Source organism: Panthera pardus, unplaced genomic scaffold (genome assembly GCF_024362965.1).
Source record: "Panthera pardus isolate Hobbes unplaced genomic scaffold, ASM2436296v1 HiC_scaffold_6, whole genome shotgun sequence".
In the NCBI taxonomy this organism is placed as follows: domain Eukaryota; kingdom Metazoa; phylum Chordata; class Mammalia; order Carnivora; family Felidae; genus Panthera; species Panthera pardus.
The window spans coordinates 127,275,762-127,297,412 of record NW_026526991.1 but is presented as its reverse complement, the minus strand read 5'-3'; the positions used below and the strand labels follow the sequence as shown (position 1 = coordinate 127,297,412).

The 21,651-nt window shown below is 42.5% G+C and overlaps 1 protein-coding gene across 4 annotated transcripts in view; it reads right to left on the bottom strand.

Annotated features, from left to right (window-relative positions):
* NMT2 (N-myristoyltransferase 2) overlaps positions 1 to 21,651 on the bottom strand; it is a 76,003-nt gene that overhangs the window by 2,496 nt on the left and 51,856 nt on the right. For 2 of the 4 annotated variants that reach the window (XM_019460689.2, XM_019460690.2), the window contains 8 exons: positions 20,938 to 21,056; positions 20,750 to 20,841; positions 20,508 to 20,624; positions 19,051 to 19,221; positions 17,778 to 17,886; positions 8,914 to 9,084; positions 2,221 to 2,388; positions 150 to 287 (listed from right to left, as the gene is read on the bottom strand). In XM_019460689.2, coding sequence (XP_019316234.1) covers positions 150 to 287; positions 2,221 to 2,388; positions 8,914 to 9,084; positions 17,778 to 17,886; positions 19,051 to 19,221; positions 20,508 to 20,624; positions 20,750 to 20,841; positions 20,938 to 21,056 — 1,085 coding nt within the window. Of the gene's footprint in view, positions 1 to 149; positions 288 to 2,220; positions 2,389 to 8,913; positions 9,085 to 17,777; positions 17,887 to 19,050; positions 19,222 to 20,507; positions 20,625 to 20,749; positions 20,842 to 20,937; positions 21,057 to 21,651 lie in introns of those variants that run through there. The other 2 variants (XM_019460692.2, XM_019460691.2) reach the window with 2 other exon arrangements.

Below are 21,651 nucleotides of genomic sequence, written 5' to 3'. Positions count from 1 at the left end.
AGGTAAGCAAGAAAAAATAAATTATAGTGTAACAGATCTGTATGTTTTAAAAGGTACTAAAAAACACCTTACCAATCCTAAGGGAAGCAAGTATGGGATTTCCTAGGTAAATGTATGAAGTTTATAAAGGGTGTGTCAACTTCACTTACCTTTTCAGAATCTGTTCCTGGACATCTCCAATTGTACAGATAATACTGCAAATTGCCATCTCCTATGCCAAACTTGAGTTTTTCCAAGAAGGTCTTATTTTCCATCAAATCTAGTGCATTGAATACATCAAATCCTTTCTGCCAATATAAAAAGGATTTAAAAATTTAAATTTCAAAGGACCAGAGTGTTTCCTCTATTATGTATTTCAGTGTAATATTTAATTCATCTACTAACAGCTTGAATATGCATTTCTCCTAAAGAGGTTTAATGTCTATAATCTATGTGTAGGTGAAGAACTCAGTTCAAATGGTCTTATAAAACTAGCAGCGAGTCTGACGGAGTCAGGAGGCTTACCCAGAAATGCTCAGTCCAAATCGGTAGTATGTTGGCTAACACTAACATAATCTATGAAGATCTCCGAGAATATTCTGTCCCTGTTTTAGAAGGAACATTTTGCCCAGATGGCTCTGTCTCCAGAACTGTTAGTTATTGGCCTTTTGAAGTTCTGACTTAGCTAGAGCTTTAACGACTTCAAGTGTATCCTTGTCTTGGGCTGCTGCTGGGAAGTAAATTTAGTAACATTTTACTAGTAAAAATCTAATTTCTTAAAAATGTTAAGTAATAATACCATGAAAGACGTGGTATAGATGAAGCACCTAAATTTCTATTTCTCAGGGGTTTTGCTTTAAATCATTTATTGTCGGCCTTTTATGGGGGGGGAGGAAGTAGCTGAAAAAGAACAGGATCAAAGAATCTGGATAATGTTGACTTGGGGACCCAAGAGTACAATGTTAAAAAAAAAAAATGTTTTCAGTTATCAAATGCCAGACAAATGCAGATATGTCTCACGTGTTGTTCCCGGTTTCTCACAAATAACATTTTCTCATGTTTAATAATTACATCAAAATAACTGTTAGCTAATTTCAACTTTTTTCTTTCTTTTTTTTTTTTTTTTAAGAGAGAGAATCTCAAGCAGGCTCCGTGCTCAGTGTGGAGCCTGACGTGGGGCTCGAACTCACCATGGTGAGATCATGACCTGAGCCAAAATCAAGAGTCAGACACTCAACCAACTGAGCCACTCGGGTGCCCCTCAACTTACTTTTAAAAGAAAGTGTTTATTTGTAGCAAGAATTTAACAATTATCCTAATTACTACAACTAGAAAAATACTGCAAATATAGGACAGCACATTTTGAATTTAATTCCTTTCATTTTTCAAAATGCCTTTTATTTTAAAATTCAGAGACTAGTTGAGTCCAAAATAAGGTTGTTGTTGCTAATTATTCACTACAACACAAACACGTATGTTCCTTATATCAAGCATCATGTATTTTCCCTATATGCCTTGTATTATGAGTTTTATTCATTCTTATATGAGGGTTAGCAGTTTCTAATTTGGGGGCACCTGGGTGGCTCAGTCGGTTAAACATCCGACTTCAGCTCAGGTCATGATCTCAAGGCTCGTGAGTTCGAGCCCACGTCAGGCTCTGTGCTGACAGCTCAGAGCCCGGAGCCTGTTTTGGATTCTGTGTATCCCTCTCTCTGTGCCCCTCCCCTGCTTGTGCTCTGTCTCTCTCTGCTCTCAAAAATAAACATTAAAAACAAAAAAGTTTCTAATTTGCACAAAATGTTTTTGGTTAAGTTGCAAATAGAATTAATGATGCAAACAGTCACTGAAGTTTTAAAAGAAACTCTTATCAAAATTGTTCCTCTGATGGTCAACAGTAAAAAAACATCTCAAATGAGGGGCGCCTGAGTGGCTCAGTTGGTTACACAACTGACTTCAGCTCAGGTCATGATCTCGCAGTTCGTGGGTTTGAGCCCCGCACCAGGCTCTGTGCTGACAGCTCAGAGCCTGGAGCCTGCTTCGGATTCTGTGTCTCCCTCTCTCTCTGTTCCTCCCCTGCTGGTTCTCTCTCTCTGTCTCTCAAAAGCAAATAAACGTTAAAAAAAAATTTAAAAAAAAATCTCTAATGAATTGCACCCGTGTAGAGGAAAATACAGTAAGAGGTTTTATACACACTGACACGCAGATATGGAGAAACAGACAAAAAAGGAGTCAGTCACTTACCAGCTTGGCTATAATGAGTGCGTCACTCATGAGGTCCAGCAGGGGCGTCTCGGTGTGAATGTTGTAGAAGGAGTAGGCAGCTTTGAGGCTCTTGTGAGCAGGGTGGTGCATGACTGTGGAGGGGAGTGTGTAGAAGCTCAGGAAGTCAGTTAGTTTACCACTGGAGTTCTAAAGGACAAAGGTAAGTCAGGTAAATACCTCCTTCCTTGAACACGCTGCATCCGTGCATTTAAGCGAACTTTTTGATTTGTGACTTGTACGGGAACTTTATGAAAAAAGGCAGCACCTCCTACCTCTCTGTCAGCAGTCTGGGTTTGGGGGGCCCTTAGGGTATGTTGGGTAGAGCCTGAGAAGCAGCATGGAGTTAGACCCTACTTAACCTAGTGCTGGCTGGCAATTTGCCTAACCTTCTTAAGAAGCAGAATGTTCTAACAGGAAAGTTTCCCTTAGCTTGACTAATGAGTCTCCCTAGACCCTTGGAACAGAGATAAAAGCAGATTCACTGTTTTTGCAGAAACAAGAGCTCCAGGGACTGGAAGGCCATCTTTCCCAACTAAAAGATACTGTATCAATCTAACATCTTCTTGGCACAGAGCAAGAATTTTATCAGCTTAAAGTGAGGTCAACAGAGTGTAGCAGCTGTTTTGAGAAGCTTGTGAAAGGCAGACACACCTGTGAATCTGAAGCAACCAAAAATCAAAAGGGACCCAAACAATGGTCTTGATTTCACCATCACTGGTATACCTTTTAATATAAAAAGCTAGCCAGTATTGTTTGGGTTGTTTACATTAGCTCTGGTGGCCTATGTGGATGGCATACAATTCAAACTGTGATATGCCTGAATTATACACAGCTGAAGAGACTAGACAACACATATGTTCTTGCTAGTATTTCTTTTGGCAGAAAATTCCATAAGGGATATACTGTTTTTCTTAATGCTTCTGATATACGAAACCGGTTTTCGGACATTAAGAAACTAACCATGTTTTGCTAAAGTGATTCTCTACTGCTCTCTATTAGCAGCTAGCTCAATATTCGAGTTGAATTAAAGACCTCAATTTTCAGCTTTAATAAGGACTTCCACTTGAAAAACAAAACTCACTCGATGGGCTCAATAGTGGAGTGGAGATGACAGAGGACAGAAATCACTGCACTTGAAGAATTCAGTAGAATTTACCCAGTATGAAAAAAAACAGAGAAACTAGACTGGGGAAAAAGAAAAAAAAAAAAAGAATTAAGTCTCAGGGATCTGTGGGAGAAAGACAAAAGACCCAACAATCCTATCAGGAGAGTCCCACAAGAAATCAAAGAAAAAGAAAAAAATGTGAGCTACAAAAGCAGAAGAAATAATGACTGAAAAGATTCCCAGATTTGGCAAAACACACACAATAAATTCAAGAAGCTGAGCGAATCTTAACAGGAAAAACCCAAAGAAATCCACTCCAAGATGGATCCTAATTACAGTTCTGAAAACTAAAGACAAAGAAAAGTCCTGAAAGTAGCCACAGAGAAATGAGACATTACCAAGGAGAATACCATTACATTACCATTACCAAAAGATTCACATTACAGCAGGTTCCTCATCAGAAGCCACAGAGGCAGGAGGAATGCACATCATTTATAAGTGCTGGAAGAAAAGAACGATCAACCATGAATTCTGCTTCTGGTGAAACTACCCTTCAGGAATGAAGGAGAAATAAGGACATTCTAGGACAAATGAAAACTAAAAGAATTTGCTGCTAGTAGACCTACCTTTAAGACCGGCCAAAGGACATTCTCCAAATAGAAATGAAATAATAACAGAAGGAATCTTAGTGCATCAGGAAGTAAGAAGGAACAACAGAGCGGAAATCCTGGTACATGCTGTAAACTATGCTTCTCCTCATGAGTTTTATAAATCTACTTGATGACTGAAACACAAGTTGTAAAACCATCTGATACTCAAGACAATATTTAAAAGTCAAAAAGATGGAGAGCCTGGTGGCTCAGCCAATTGAGTGTCCGGCTCTTGGTTTTGGCTCAGGTCATGATCTCACAGTTTCAGGAGTTTGAATTCCTGCATGGGGTTCCATGCTGGCACAGTGGAGCCAGCTTGGGATTCTCTGTCTCCCTCTTGCTCTTCCCCTCCCCCAACTCGCACTGTCCCTGTCTGTCTCAAAATAAATAAACTTAAAAAAAAAGTCAAGATAAAGGGATCTGATGGAAGTAATGTCACTTGAAGTGGTAAAATGTTGATTGTTGAGACCAGTTGCCTGTGATAAGTCACATACACACACACACACACACACACACACACACACAGACATGCCCACAGCGACCATCATGCAACCTATATAAATATGCTCAAATGCACCATAAATACATCAAGATTAATCCTAAAGAAATGTTCAAGTAATCCACAGGAAGGCAAGGAAGAGAAACAGAAGAACCAAAAGAAACAAATAGAGAACAAATAATAAAATGGTAGACTTAACCTTGAACACATCAGTAATTATCAAATGTAGATGATCTAAATACACCAATGAAAAGACTGGCAGAGTGGATAAAGAAACATGGCTCAATGACATGCTGTTTTTAAGAAACTCACTTCAAATTCAATGATGTGGGTAAGCTGAAAGTTAAAAGGCTATATGAGACATACCGTATAAACATTAATTTGAAAACAGGAGTGACTATATTAACACCCAATCAAGTAGACTTCACAGCAAAGAAAGTTACCTCAAACAAAGAGGGATATTACATGTTGATAAAAATATTGATCCCCTGAGAAGACAGAAAGGTCCTAAATGTATATGTACCAAACAAGACCGTCAAAATACATCAAGAAAAACTGAGAGAGCTGGAAGGAGAAATGGGCAAAATACGAAGTTATAGTCGGGGACTTTCACACTCCTCTCATCAACTGACAGAACTGCTGGCAAGAAAACCATCAAGAAGCAGAAAATCTGAATAATAACAAAAGGATCTAAACGGCATATAGAGAACAAACACTCCACCTCAAAAGAGCAGAATACACATTTCACACACATTCACCAAGATAGACCACATGGGCCTAAAACAAACCTCAAGAACCTTAAGAGAGCTGAAATCATACAAAGTGTCTTACCCAACCATAATAGAATGAAACTAGAAATCAATAGGAAATCTCTGAGCGTGTCAAAGTTGAACAGAATTCTAAATAGTCCGTGGCTCATCGAGGAAGTTCCAAAAGAAATTTAAAAATATACATAGAACCAAACGAAAATGAAAATATGACACATTAAAATACTAGGATGAAGCTAGAGCAGTGGAGGGAGGGACACTTAGAGAACTACGTGCTTACACGTAACAAGGAAAGGCCTCAGTAATCTAAGTCCATCCCTCAAGGGACAAGACAAGAAAGAGTACGATAAGCCCAAAGAAAGCAAAAGTAAGGAAATAATAAATATAAGATCAGAAATCAATGACACCAAACATAGGAAAACAGAGAAAAATCAATAAAACAAAAGTCTTGTTCTTTGTGGAAAAAAGTCAATTACAGTTGATTTGGTGCAAACATAAAAAAAGAAGACACAAATGTATCAGTATCAGGAATGTAATAAGCATTATCACTATGGATCCTGTAGCCATTAGAAGGACGTGAGAATAATGAAACAACTTTACTCTTATCAACTTGAAAATTTAGAATTATAAAATGCTGATAAAATAAAATTGAAAAGATTAAAGAGAGACATATCATGTCTATGGACTGGAAGACCTGTCAGTTCTCCCCAAATTAATTTATAGGTTAATGCATTCTTATCAGAATCCCAGCAAGGTATTCTGTAGACAAAGACAAGCTTATTCTACAATTTATGAAGGAAAGGTCAAGGAAATAGATCAAAATAATTGACAAAGAAGAATAAAGTGGGATGAATCACTCTGCCTCATATCAAGGCTTCTACAGAGCTATAGTAATTAAGACAGGGTGGCAGGAACAGACACCACAGATCAATGGAACAGAAGAGAGAACCCAGAAATAGAGCACAATTCGAGTATTATTATTCAACACATGCAAAAACTTTTAGAAATCAAGATGATAGTTTAAAAAAAAAAAAAAAAGGCAAAGTATATGACCAGCATACAAATGGCTAACAGACGATGTTCAAATTCATCAGTAATAAGAACAGATTAAAAACAAACCATGTGATATCCATCAGACCAACCTAAATTTAAAGTCTGATAAAACCAAGTGTTAGTGAGGATGTGCAGAAAGAGGAACTCTCATTCGCTGCTAAGAGATACTTTGGTGAGCTATCTGGCAATCTCTAGTGATGGTTAAAGACGTGTCTGACCCTTAGACTCTGCAGTTAGACTTCTGAGTATGCATCCTAGGGCAGCAGTTCTCAAAATGTGGTCTGTGAACACCTGTGGGTGCCCGAGACCCTTCCAGAAGCCCGTGAAATCAAAACGATTTTCGTAACAGCACTAAGAAGTTCTATGCCTTCTTCACCGTGTGGACATGGGCACTGAGGATGCAGAAACAATGGCGGTGCAGCTCCCTGTGCCCCAGCACAATACAAGGCAGTGGCACCAAGCTGTACGGTGGTCATTTTACTCTTCACCGCCACCCCCTCGTAATTAAAAAGAAGCTTCACTGAAGCATGTCCGTGACTAAAGAATTATTAATTGTATTAGCTCTCGACCCTTAAGAACTCATCCTTCTAACATCCTGTGTGATGGCCTGGAAGGAAGCAACATCTAGCTCTTCTGCGTCTGGAAACACAAAGGTTGTCTCAAAGAAAGCCCGAAGGTATAGAGTTTGGAAGATGTGTAACTCAGCGAACCAATTATTTCCCAAATGACCAATCTATGACATTACAAACTCACACACTGGTGAAAGAATGATCAAAGCACAAGACGCACCAGTGGGTTTTAATCTAACAGAATATGAGCCGTTCATTAACATGCTTTCAGATAGAGAATATTCAAAATGATTTGAACAGGCTATTAAAATACTCATTCTTTCCCTTCTCTTCAATACTTCCTGTGAAGGATTTTTCCCCACATGCTTCAGCCAAAAGAGCACAGCACAATAGATGGGATGCAGAAGCAGCTGGGAGGACCCAGCTCTCTTCTAGTAAATCGGATGTTAGAGAGATTTGCAGAAATACAAAACGTACCATTCTTAATTTTGTTGCTTTGGAAAATAGGTGTTTTTCATGAAAATCATGTTATTTAGGTAACATGTTTATTCTTGTCCTATTGTTATTAAATAGTATACATATATTTCAATTATTTATTGTTTTTTAAACTAAGATACAACTGACACATAACATAATATGACTTTCAAGTGTACAAGGTACTAACTCAATATTTGTATATACTGCAAAATGATCACAGTAAGTTTAGTTAAAATCCATCACCGCATGCAGTAATAATTGTTTTTTCTTATGATAAGAACTTTTAAGATCTACTCTCTTAGCTCCTTTCAAATATATTGACACTATGCTGTATATTACATCCTCACGACTTATTTTCTTAACTGGAAGTTTATAGCTTTTGACCCTCTTCAACCCACCCCCTACTCTGGGCAGCCACCAAGCTGTTTCCTGCATCTGTCAGGTGTTTTTGTTTTTGTTTTTGTTTTGGATTCTACATAGAAATGAGAACATACAGTATTTGGCTTTCTCTATCTGCTTTATAAAATAATAAACATTTTTGTTTCAACTTTCAATGTAATAAATATCTGTAAATATTATCCCTAGAAATAAAAGAAAAATAAAAACAAACAAAAAAAAATAATTCTTGAGTCAAGAAGTCCTGACATCAAAAACTTTGAGAACTGCTGACCTGGAGAAACTTACACAAGTGCATAAAGATCTGAGTATCGAGATGTCCACTCCAGCGCGGTTTTCAGAAATAAAAGCTTGCTGTTCTCCAGAAAGGTCCTTTGAATTCACCCTGTCCATTTTCGCCGCTTCTGCCCTCACTTGGCTGTCATCCCCTATCTGGACCGATGCCCGACAGGGCTGGCAACACACTTCCGGCTCAAGGCTCGCAACTGAACGGGTGAGTAGGCCACCACCAGGACTTCTAACTGCCGCCTCACTCCTCCTCTCCTCCAGGTACTTACCAGATTAAATCTCAACTTTCCAACCTAATCCCATGTCACCCAAAAGAGGTTCTAAGTGAAACGTCATTTGAACAACAAATTCCAAGCTTTAAAAAAAAGTGGGGGAGGGGAGGGCTTAGAAAGCATCATGTTAAATCTGTCTAACCAATCAACAGAAAATCCAGACTGTCACTTTTCCTTCCTGAACAAGGGTTTCTTTCCTTCCTTTCCTGAACAAGGGTTAAGTGGCTGAGTTTGGCCATCTCAACCAAAAAGCAGTTCAGTTAAGCCAGTTTTGTGAAAAAGGGTATTAAACTTTGGAGTGTATGTCAGCCAAACTGGCATTTTCAAAACTGGGTAAAGCAACTGATCACACAGGGACCAACAGAAGAGCATCCTAATTTCCCATTAACAACTAGTAAAAATGTGCTCTACTCCAGGAATGGAAACTGTAAGAAGAAAGTCTGGTTCTATCAGGGTGAGCAGAAATCTGGTCTAGAAGCAGAGACACAAGAGAAAGAAGGAAAGGGAGGGGGGCATTCTTTGATTCTTCCAGCAAACAGACCCGACCAGATGGTGTTTTCACACTTCTCTGTAGTATCTTATCACCTCATCTTTACCTCCACTACAAACGTGTCGATAATGTGCTCCTGGGGGAGGAACCAGTGAGCTATGTCCTCTTCATCCATCACCGGGGCCAGATGAAACTGCTTCAGGTAAGTGTTGGTTAAGTCGCGAACCGCCTTGATGTCTCTCGGTTCCATTGGCCTCAAGCCTGAAGTCTTGGTGGCCTTGTTGCAGTAAAAACAAAACAAATTGGGAAGTTTAAATAGAAGAGGAATAAAAGGCCAGCTGTCTCGGCGTCACCTGGGAGCTTGTCAGAACTGCTGAGTGCTGCGCACCACCCCCACCCCCTGCACGGGTCAGAATCTGCAATTTAACAAGATTCCCTGGTGATCTGTATACACATTCAAGTTTGAGAAGCACTGACTGAGAATATACGTTCGACGGCGTACTGTTCCCTCTGTCCGTGTGCCTGCTCTTTGGTCAGTACTGCCCGTGACAATACTGCCCAAAGTCAAAGGGAACACTACAAGCTGATCCGCGTTCCAGAGCCGCGACTTTTAACAGCTCACATCACAGGGCAGAACGATCTTATCAGCATGTGTTCTAGAATACTGTGCTTTAAAACTGCCCTGACATGTTGAAAATGCAGATGAAAACAGTTAAGAGTCTTACTTTATTCAATAGCCTGCGAAAAGCTGTTGGAATTTTGTTCTTATGAGCAACAAAAATGAAATAAAAGTAAATCATGTTGGTCAGAATGGGAAGGGAGAGCATTTTAACAGTCAGCTATTTTCTAAAGGGGAATGGCGAGCGGCCGAGTACTGGCCCTGGCCTCTCATGCCATCTTTTGATTAAAAGGTGATCAGAGCAGGCAACTGAATCCATCATTCCAGAGCATCATGATTTCTGTGAGGAACAGAATTAACCTAAAGGTCCGAACAGGTCACCATGTGGATTTGTTCAACTGCTTGTCTCCAAGAGTTCCAGACATCGCTTAGCTCCCTAGGAACTGCCTGGACACCAGGATACTTGAGCCTAGAAGTGGGAAAACCCACTACATGTGCTTGTTTGTACAAAATATTAAAAATATTAAAATAGTTTCATTTGCCCAGTTAACTTGATTTTCCTTTAGAAATAGTGGGCACATTAAAAAAATATTTTTAACGTTTTTATTTATTTTTGAGAGATAGACAAAGCATGAGCAGGGGAGGGGTAGAGAGAGAGGGAGACACAAAATCCAAAGCAGGCTCCAGGCTCCAAGCTGTCAGCACAAAGCCCATCACGGGGCTCAAACCCACGAACCGTAAGATCATGACCTGAGCTGAAGTCAGTTGCTTAACCGACTGAGCCACCCAGGTGCCCCTAAATAGGGGGTACATTTTAACCAATAAGTAACTATATATAAATACTGCTAGTCTACCTTTCCTATTCTAAGTTATTTTTAAATACTTTAAAATTAAATACTGCCTCTAAAATTAGATCATTACAGTTCCTGCATGCCCTAGTCTAGAAGGACAGGAGAAGCCGATGGTGGAAAATAGGTTTTCATCCTGAGTGCTGGCTCTGATCCATCTCAGTGGCTGTGCTGAGGTTTCTAAGGGTCCATGACAAACAATGCTGACTGATTACTGATTAGTGGGATTGAGCAATTTGTTCTTCGTATTTACAGACCAAATGTCCTTACTATGTGCCATTCTGTTATGATTCATGTAATCTATGAAGACACAGGAATGCAGCTAAAATACAGTGTAATCGTCTGAACTGAGAGAATGTAAGTCCTTAACACTGTAGAGAACTCATGTGGCCTTTCTGTGGAGCACAAAGCGAAAGGACGGGAAATCTCCAGGTCCTAGCTTCCAACGAACGCTTAACCCCTCAAGCAGGCAGGGCAATAACGGCCCGAATGTGTGCTGAATGAATGCATGAATGAATAAATTCCTACGTTTTGTACCACAATCATTTACCTAGTAAGCTGCGGTGAAGGCTGCAGACAGGGAAAAAAGTCACTGTCTGCTCTGCAAAGATGAGATTTCTTTGCCTGGCACTTATGCGTAAGCCTGGCATAAATTCTTTTCTTCTTTTGTTTCCCCTGAACCAATTTTAGTGTTTGGTAGCATTTCTATACTGCAGATTCACGGGAAGATGGAACCCATGTGATTTCCAAATACTGTTCAATGTAATCAATACATATATATATTTTTAGATAGTTTTATTTATTTTTGAGAGAAAGATAGAGACGCACAGGGGAGGGGCAGAGATGGGGGTGGGGGCGGGGGAGACACAGAATCCAAAGCAGGCTCCAGGCTCCGAGCTGTCACAGCACAGAGACCAATGTGGGGCGCGAACTATGAACTGCGAGATCATGACCTGAGCTGAAGTCAGATGCTTAACTGACTGAGCCACCCAGGTGCCCCTAATCAATGTATATTTCTCAATGCTAACAGGAAAACTAAAATATATATACAAAGAATGTAAATTTTTATTTTTTTGAAGTTTATTTATTTATTTTGAGAGAGACAGAGCATGCACAAGTTGGGGAAGGGCAGAAAGAGAGAGAGAGAGAATCCCAAGTGGGTGCAGAGCCCGATGTGGGGCTTGAACTCACAAACTGCAAGATCATGACCTGAGCCCAAGTCGGATGCTTAATGGATTGAGCCACCCAGGAGCCCCTTGAAAGAATGTATTTTAAAAAGTCATTTAAAAAGATGATTTTCTTCCATGAGGATGACCTTGATAAATTTTTAAGCAGCCTGCTCAACATTAAACTGCTTTTTCTTTTGCTACTGGTTCAGTAACAAGATCAAGCGATTAGATTCACTAATGAAAGCAACAGGATACATGCATCTGTTAAGCAGACATTCAGAAATGAAGAAAAAGCTTGCCAGCTTCTTCCTAGACCAGAACATTCTTCTGCAGGACAATTCTCATTCACTGAATATTTATACTGCAAAATCACTAAAATCAACATCTTTTGCCCGGCAGACATCTTTAAAGCAGCAGTTCCCAAATATTTTTGTCTGAAACCCCTTTACCCTCTTAAAAATTGAATATTCCCAGAAAGTTTTGCTTATGTGGGTTCTATCTACCTATATCTATCATACTAGAAATTCAAACAGAGAAAATTTTAAAACAAAACAATACTGGAGCACACATTCCATACGACCACTGGTAGACTTCACAGCACATCTGCAGGATAATTTCAGCGAAAAATGCATTTTATGTTTCAATGTTATTACAAAAATAGTGTTGACATCACAGACTCCTCTACAACAGACTCGAGGACTTCCAGGGTCCCAGGACTACACTTCGAGAAGTGTTGACTCAGGTCTCCAAAGGTGAGAATAAGGGGTGGTAGAACTGAGAATGGAAAACTCAGGGAAACAGTGTTTGGGCAAACAGGCAGAGAGAATGTATATGCACTGGGCAATTTGTAAGCACTTCAAGTGCTTTTATGCAGAATTTTTTTTTTTTTTTTAAAGGAACATCAGACAGTATCAGCTATAAGAAAAATGCAAGGGGAGCCTGGGTGGCTCAGTCAGTTAAGCGACTCTTGGTTTCAGCTCAGGTCATGCGATCTCACAGTTTGTGCCTCACATTGGGCTCTGCACTGATGGCATGGAGCCTGCTTGGGATTCTCTCCTTCCCTCTCTCTCTGACCCTCTCTTGCTCACACTCTGTCTCAAAATAAATAAATAAGCATTTAAAAAAAAAAAAAAAGGCAAGATCCCAGAAAACAGAGGAAGAATATTTATTTTTGCTGGCTCATAATGGCCATGTGTCTCAGTCCCTAAACTTGCTTCTAACATCATAAAGTCACACACTCTCCAAAACATCTACAGAAGCAAGAAATAAATTTTAAAATGTGAAATAAACCCTCAAGTTATAGCTGTGGTCCTCAGAAAGAGGGGGGGAGAACGCTAAGCCTGGATAAAAAATGATTAAGTTTAGGCATAACCCAAAAGAGTAAGGTGGTCATGTTTCGGAGAATTCAATAAAAAACAAAGACATTTCTAGTGACTGAGAAAATCCAACGTTTCATAAGCAAACTCTGTGGTCTCAATCAGACTTACTTTCCCAGGGTCCAACTAACATGCATCATTCGGACTCTGTTCACTGAAATATGTGTAAAATCTGCTTATCAGTACATCAGAGAAAAAAGGCTCAGCGCTCTATTAAGAAACAGAAGCTGTGTTGTTCTCTGTCGAGCTATGTGGTGTAAACTGTCTTAGAGCCAAGATTCCAGAGCAGAGATGGAAGCAGTGATTACGGTTATTGGCTTTAAAAAGGCAGCAGGAGGGTGCTAAATGGCAAAGAACGCTTCTGTGGCTACTGAAGGCAGAACACTGGGTCTCAGGACGTCTTCCTAAGTGTGTCCTGCCAGCAGCACCGAGGGGGGACACTGGGACATTAACCTGCCTCCAGTGTTTTGCCTACATTAAGTGCCTTCACCTTTAGGAGCACTGACCAAAAAAAAAAAAATATCCGACAGCAAACATAAAACCAAGCCAACGTTTACAGGGCAGGGACAGGCTTAACTCTTGGGAAGGCCCCAGCATCTCAGAGAGCAGACAGAGGTCGCGGCATGGGCCTGTGCGGTTCTCTCCCACCTAGGAGACTGGGCAAAGCAATTTCATTGCTCTCTTCCGTGAAACCGGGCGAACGCCCCGCCCCTCTCTGACTGTTCCGAGTAAGAAATGAGGCCGTGGACACGCGGTGTCTATCTAGTACCGCGCTCGCCATAACAACCTAGCTCCTGTGTTAAGAACTCCACAAATACGACCAATAAGACATGAAGCGGAAACAGTAATGACGAATCGGAAGATGAGACTGACCCAGAGCAAAAGGTGTATTCAGGAAGGTTCTTCTTACACGCCATGGTACAAAAATGTTCTTAAATCACACGATTGCTTAAAATCACCCACCTGGGCCCCTAGGAGGGGCGGCCGTGGTGTGGTAAGCACTGCAGTATCCAGCTGCCGCTGCTGCTTTTTAAGATTTTAGTTTTAAACCCTATGACCTAGCAAATGCACTGCTAGGTATTTATCCAAAGGATACAAAATTCCTGACTTGACAGGGCACATGTACCCCAGTGTTTACAGCAGCACTCTCAACAACAGCCAAATTACGGAAAGGGCCCAAATGTCCATCAACTGACAAGTGGATGAATGAGATGTGGTGTAAACGTGTACACACACACACACACACACACTCACACTCACACACGAGTATTACTTGGCAATGAAAAAGAATGAAATCTTGCCAATTGCAACGTGGATGGAACTAGAATGCATTATGCTAAGCGAAATAAGTCAGTCAGAAAAAGACCGATATCCTCTGATTTCACTCATATGTGTAATTTAAGAACCAAGATGGATGAATATAGGGGAAAAGAAAGAAAAATAAGATAAAACAGAGACGGAGGCAACCCGTAAGAAACTCTTAAATACAGAGAACAAACTGAGGGTTGCTGGAGGGGAGATGGGTGGGGGATGGGCCAAACGGGTGACAGGCATTAAGGAGGTCACTCGCTGGATTGAGCACTGGGTGTTGTATGTAAGAGATGAATCACCGCATTCTATTCCTGAAACCAACACTACACTATGTTAACTAACTTGAATTTAAATAAGTAAGTTTTTTTAAAAAAGATTTCATTTTTAAGTAATCTCTGTACCCTACGGGGGGGCTCAGACTCACAACCCCGGGACCAAGAGTCGCATGCTCCACCGACTGAGCCCGCCAGGTGCCCCAGCACTGTCCAGCAGGCCCTCAAGAGGCAGACCCTCAGGTGGCTGCCGTGGGCACCTTCCAGTTTTCTACTATCTGTACTCTCACCTCTTCTGCCCTCCTTTCCGCCATTATCTTACTCTCCCTTTTCCTCTCCTTCCCTGTAACGGGATGCAGGGAGGGAGACTGACACACACACCAGAGAGCTCCCGCCCGGACCCTGTCGACCATCCTTTCCTGTGTGTGCCTGTGCTCCAGTGACGGCAGGTAGGGACGCCCGACGGGACCGGGCCATGCCGCCCCCCGGGGGCGTCAGAGGTGACGGAAGCGGGAGCTCAGGGGTCTAACAGGTGAAACGCGGGTGTCTGGGGTGCGCACCCCGAGTCCCCACCGGTCGGTGACGGGCCCGTGTCGACCTGCACGGGCCTCCATCTTCTCACAGGAAAACGCAGACGAGGCACACCAGCTTCACAAGGCTGTCGTGAGAACACAGCGAACGACATGTGACAGCACTCTGTCAACTTCAATTTACTGGGAAAAAACAAGAACAAAAACCCAGTGCCTGACCAGTCAGTGACTTGTTACCAGCTTGTTAGAACTGTTACCTGAGTTGATCGATTTTTGTGTAAAAACGTAAAGGACGAAGGACAAAAGTCAAAAATCCTCTTACCAGCTCAGATTCTAATCACCCTGAAAAAAACCCGATGAGAGGTATTAAAACTCCTTCTACAACCGACACGTAAGCAGGCACTTTCCTTACACACAAGCTGGACGGCTTTGGGTTCAGAAAAATGAAATTCGGGGAGACCACCACAGCACAGCACGAGCCCCCCGTGAAAACTGTAGGCACGCCTGCGGGTTTCCAACTCTAACGCCCGGACGGCGGAGTCTTTCTAACAGCTGGAAGGAGGACGCTGACGACAGCCGGTGCCCGCAGAGGGGGTGTTTCGTCTTAGCTGTGTGCTGTGCTCACGGCCGCCTGCGCCTCTACGTGACTCTGTCCCTCTCGGGTCACTCCAGGTCTCGGCGGTTGGCTTCAAAAGAATCCTGGCCAGTAAACATTAGCTGTCATGTTGACAGTGTGACATCTTTGAAGGTCTTCCTACTTCTGCAGTTGGGTGCGTGCATCTCCACACGCGGGCCCACCCTCCCTTCTGCCGCTCCAGCCCCGGGGCATGTGGACCCTCCCCTGTCCCGTTGCTGCAGTTTTTATCTTCCTCTCTTCTGATCTATGTTTCCTCTCCCATCATGGCCTCAGAGGAGGTGAGTTAATTGGCTTGCGCCCCACTCTCTACAAAAACAGTTAAGACAAGGGAAGAAGAGGCCTTCTGATCCTTCTGCCACGTTGCGAAGCCTGGAATGATGATCTTGGTATCTCTGGCGATTGGTTTCCTTCACCTCCCTCCGGTTTTGTCCTTATGAAATTCTGCTTAAGGTCAGAAATTAGTTGATTCCTGTCTGTCATCAGAAAAAATACATCAAGGGGCACCTGGGTGGCTCAGCTGGTTAAGCGTCTGACTCTTGGTTTCAGCTCAGGTCACAATCTCACGGTTCACGGGTTCAAGCCCCGCTTCGGGCTCTGAGCTGACAGCACGGAGCCTGCTTGTGATTCTCTCTCTCTCTCTCTCTCTCTCTCTCTCTCTCTCTCTCTGCCGCTCCCCTGCTTGCTCTCTCTCAAAATAAATAAGCATAAAAACAAAACAAAATACACCAATTCGTGTGGCAACTACTGATTACATGTACTTGGTAAACACGCAATGGCCAAATGACAAAAGGAACTAGGGTCTACTGAACCCAGAAAGGCCACTACAGACAGCTGAAGCCCTCCCAATCTCCCAATCAAGCTAAAATATTCGCTGAACCACTTTCTAACAACCCAAAAGAAAGAAGAGCTCTGATGAAATCAAAACTTCAAATGAAAAGATCCCATCTGTGATGGACAGATTCCAAGATGGCCCCCAAGCGATGCCACCTCCTGGTGTTCACACCCCTGTGCTCCTCCTGAGTGTGGGTGGGACCTGTGACTCACTTCTAAACAGTGAAATACAGCAACGGTGGTTGGCTGTCACTTTCATGAACGACTACATAAGGTTCTAATTTCCATCTTGCGAGCAGATTCAATCTGTAGACTCTCTCTCCCTCACTGGCTTGGATGGAGCAAGCTGCCATGTTGTCAGCTGCTGCCCTATGGGGAAGCCCATCTGGCAAAGAACTGAGGGAGGCCTCTGACTGGCAGCCAGCAAGGAATTAAAAGCCCTCGGTCCCACCGTCTGCAAAAACTCCAGCCTGCTAACAGCCATGTGAGTTGGAAGTGGACCCCAGTCAAATTTTCAGATGAGACCCAGCCCTGGCTGGTACCTTGAGAGAACTTCACGAGAGACCCTGAGGCAGAGGCCTCGGGCAAGCTGGGCTTTGACTCCCGACCCACAGAACTTGGGAAATTATAAATGTATGTTTTAAACTGCTAAACTGGGGCCCCCGGATGGCTCAGTTGGTTAAGCAGCCAACTCTTGATTTCAGCTCTGGTCATGATCTCATGGTCATGAGACTGAGCCCTGCGTCAGGCTCTGCACTGGGCATGGAGACTGCTTAAGACTCTCTCTCTCTGCCCCTCCCTAGCACTTTCTCTCTCAAAAAATAAATAAAATAAAATAAACTGCTAAACTTGCAGCAATTTGTTACACAGCAATAGAAAATTAATACACCATCCAAGCCCCAAATAAGGCAACACTCGTAAGCATGTTTAACTTTTCCCCTATTAAAAGACAACTTACCATGTTGAGAATTTGCTAGTTTAAAAAGATAATTTAATGAAATACTATTTCCTCTCCTTGGCCTCTCCTCTAAGCCTTATTCCTTAGTTCCTTTGTGTTAAGACAGCATCAGAAGCCTCAACTTTTCTTTCTTTTTACGTAACAGATGGTAAACACTCAAAATTTCAAAGCTTACATGTCTTGAGTTCAATCCCATCCAACCGCAAACTGAAGACTTAAAAAGCCTTAAACAAAACAAAATAAAACCCTGGTATATTCAAATAAGCTCCCTGATTCTCCTCACCCAGAATTCTAAAAAGCTACATATTCACATCCTCAAACACATGAGCCAGTTTTTAAGACTCTTGCAAATAATCTTTTTCTACATTGAAAGCTTTAGCTGTTACAGCTTCGAAAAACTCCAGAACATTCTTACTTACATCCGGAAGTCTGTAGAGCTTCATTGTTCTCTGTAAAGTCATATTTCTACTCAAGTGAGAAAATTTCACTTCTACCAATTTTCTGGGGTTTAGCGATCGATGCCAGTATCTGGAATACAACGAAGGTTTTAAAATCTCATCGATTTTCTAACTCTACCAGCTTTTACTCTTTGTCTCAGCTCAGTCATCATAGAGGCATTTAACGAACACCCTTGCTGCCCCCTGTGCAGTGTTGGATGCTGGCCCTGTTCTTGTATAATTAGCTTGGTTTTTTTACATCTAAAACATGTCCTGCTTTCCAGTTACATTCCTTTGTAGTTTGTGACCTTTCATCTCTGCCAGTAAAGAGCTATCATAAAACTGTAAGATAAAGTTAAAAATGCCCGGTCTGCAAGTATTTAACGACCACTGCTGATTCTACAGAAAGCAAACTAAGAAGTTCTAAAAACATATGAAAACATCCCCTCTAAATGAGTAGCCGTTGCTTTCATATCACGCACATCAAAGAAAACAACTTTCTGAGAAACGACCTTGAGTTTCTTAAGTGATTCCAGCTTAGACAGATGATTTGTATTAAGATCTACCTGTGAAGTATATAACTAATTGAATGGGAGACAAGTCATTTTACAGTTTCACATTTTTTACTGTTTAGTGGAAATTTCATCTTATTTGAGTCAAAAACAGTCAAGGGAGAGAAACTCCTTCCGATGCTTCACGAACAGGTTAGTCAAGGGAGAAATCTGATAAACCATTTTCTCCCTGGATTAACCTCTGAAAGCGTGATGAGAACAGATGAACTCCTAAAAAGAGCTTAAGCTCTTCCTGCTCTTAGCAAGCAAGTCTGTTTGGGCTTCTCAACTGGTGTTTACCAAACTTCTGGAACAGTTCCTGAGAGCAGTGCAGAACAACGCGTAAATCTAAGCGTTTGGAAGGAAGAAAAATGGTAGTACTCTGGACATTTGAATTTCAAGACCACGGTGCCCTGGGTTCCCCAAGGTAGGGGCAGCACTAGTCTTTCCAACAGAAGAGACGCAGGAATACAGAACCGGCACTGTTAGCAGGAAAATGTTAAACCTCTTTTTATCGCCAAGTGGCTGTATGGTAGAATGGAAAGAACACTGGTCTCAGTGGTGCTTGGGTCTGGTCTCCACCTCTGCTACCAAACCAGCTACAAAAGAACAGGTAAGGCAAAGTTTCCCGGTTACATGGGAGAATACTACTGGTAGCCACACGGCGGGAGGCAAGATTCAAGGTGAGCGCGTGGCACTATTACCTGCATGTGGCCACTGGCTTGGGAAGAACCACTCCAGCGGTATAAACGGCCTGAAAAATACCTTCCAGGTTTACTCTTCTGGTTATTTCTCGAATTAACACTGGGGCTACCCGCTTTGATCTCAATTTCTTATGAACGCAAAGAAAGTTGATTTCTACCATCTTCTTCACACTAAGAAAGATGTCAAAAAGTAGAGCAAACATAAGATGAAAATGTTTTTAAAAACAAGACAACTCCCATAAAATTGCAAAGAATAAGAAACCGAGAGACCTCCTTCAACAGAATATTAAAGAAAAACAGCCCATCGTTCAGACATTTCACAAACTCCGATTAATACTCTATTCCCCATATATCCCCTGCCAAAATAACTATCACTATAGGCCATGGAGACCCAGACCCCCTTGTCCTGAAGACATTGGAGGACTTTGATCTTTTGTAAGTTTTCACTTTAGAAAGTGGATAAGATGTACCTCCAAGTTTCTACATCTGTTTTTCCTGTAATGTATGCAATGAGGACAAGAACGGGGTCACCCAGATGCAGAATCTGGTAAGATGTTGCACTGGAATCTAATGCAATTCCTAGGTCCCCAACAGGTACCTTGGCCAGACAGAAGCTGGTAATTTTCTGAGCTACGGTAAACCTTTCAGGGCTTCAAAGCCCATTTCCTGCGCTGGTTCTAGATACACGGGCATTTCATTTGGCACCAAGATACCTTGACATCAAAAGTTTTTGAGCAGCAAATCAAGTAACCCAGTACAATGAAAGGTAAACAGACCTGTTATGGATTAGCTCTCTGACTTTCTGGGCTAAAGACCGGAGCAAAAACACAACATAGTTATCCAATGGATAAAAAGGTTTTTTAAAAATCTCTCCTAAAATTTATTAAGATAATTTTTTTTCTCTAGAAATAAGTATGAAATACCTATTTATATCTTTATTCAGACACACACATAAAACATCTGAGTGTGTGGGGTGCCTGGGTGGCTCAGTCGGTTAAGCATCTGACTTTGGGTCAGGGCATGATCTTGAGGTTCTCAAATTCGAGCTCCGCATCGGGTTCTGTGCTGACAGTTCAGCACCTGGAGTCTGCTTTAGGATCTGTGACTCCCTCTCTCTTGGCCCCTCCCCTACTCAAACTCTCTCAAAAAATAAATGTTATAAAAAAAATTAAAAACAAAAAAAATAACATCAGAGTGTCTGCATGTATGAGACTGAGAGGCAGAGACACAGAGCTGCCCTTTTTTTGTTGTTGTTCACGGTCCAGTTTTCTTTGATTAAATCAACTTTATCTTTTTGAGCAGTTCTAGGTTGGGCAAAACTGAGCAGAAAGCAGAGTTCCCGTAACCCCCTGCCCCCACCGTAAACAATCTGCATGAGTAATTTTAAAAGCCCGCTGGAACTGCAATTCTGGAAAAGTAACACATCAAAACTGACACGGACGAGCTTTAATACGTACCTGTCATAAATCCGAATGTTTGCCGGGATGGCACTGATGAACCCCACTAGCTTTTTGTTCGAAGACACTCTGACCCCACAGTGCCACTGAAGGAGCCAGCCCGGGGGACGCAGAGCCCTGAAGTCCATGCAGGCAAGGGAGACAGGTGCCGGTTAGTGTCCCGGGACCCGGGGAGAGACGGAGACACGCGGTCCCGACCGCCCGCGCCCGGGGCCGCCCCTCGTGGCGCCAGCGACACTCACCAGAGCAGGAACTCGGGCGAGTAGTCGAACCGGAACATGCTCTCCTCGTCTTCCACGTAATTCTCATTTAACAGCGTGTACAACTCCTTGAGCTGCAAGATCAAGCGAGCGTCCTTTCTATGGCGCTCGGAACCAACTCGGAAGCAATTTGTGCGAAGGCAGGTGCTGAACGGAAGGCCTGTACTCACCACGTCGGCATTACCCAGATCTAAAGTGTCCCACATGAAACCCTGCGGCAGGGAATACGGCTCCCGACGCACGTTGTCCTTATCCGCTTCGATGGCACCGTGCGAGGTTATCACTTCATCTGGAGAGGGACACAGAGAGAGAAAGGCAGAAGGACAGAATATTCAACGACAAAGTATTCGGATGACCCAAAATGGTCCGTTCCGTAAAACGACACCATTTTTAGGGGCCTGGGGTGGAATATAATCTTTGAAACCATGCTACCGTTTCAGCCACTTCTGGAGTGACAACAGGGCAGCTGGGTAGTGGAGAAGGGCTGCTATCTCACCAATCAAATAAGAGGAGAAATCCTTTGTCATGCAGTGACAAGGTGTTTATTATGAAATGACAGGGACTTCTGAGCCTCAACCCCCAGATTACAGAGCCCCCACACAGCACAGCTTGGAGTCGGTGTCCTCTTACTCTGCATTTCAAAAACCTGGTTGCGGGGGAGGGAAGGGCTGCAGTGACCTCTGACCCCTCCCAGCAAAATCTACAACTAATTTCAGGACTGTTCACTGCTCTCCGCCTGGAATGTTGCCACTACAGCCAAAGTCATAAACGTCGCTAGCGATTTCCACAAAGGCGCCCTTTTCCAGGTTCCTTCCCCACGGCTTCCCAATGCAACTGGAAGAGAACCCGGGCTCTTCCCGTGGCTGACGTCCACCTGGCCGCCC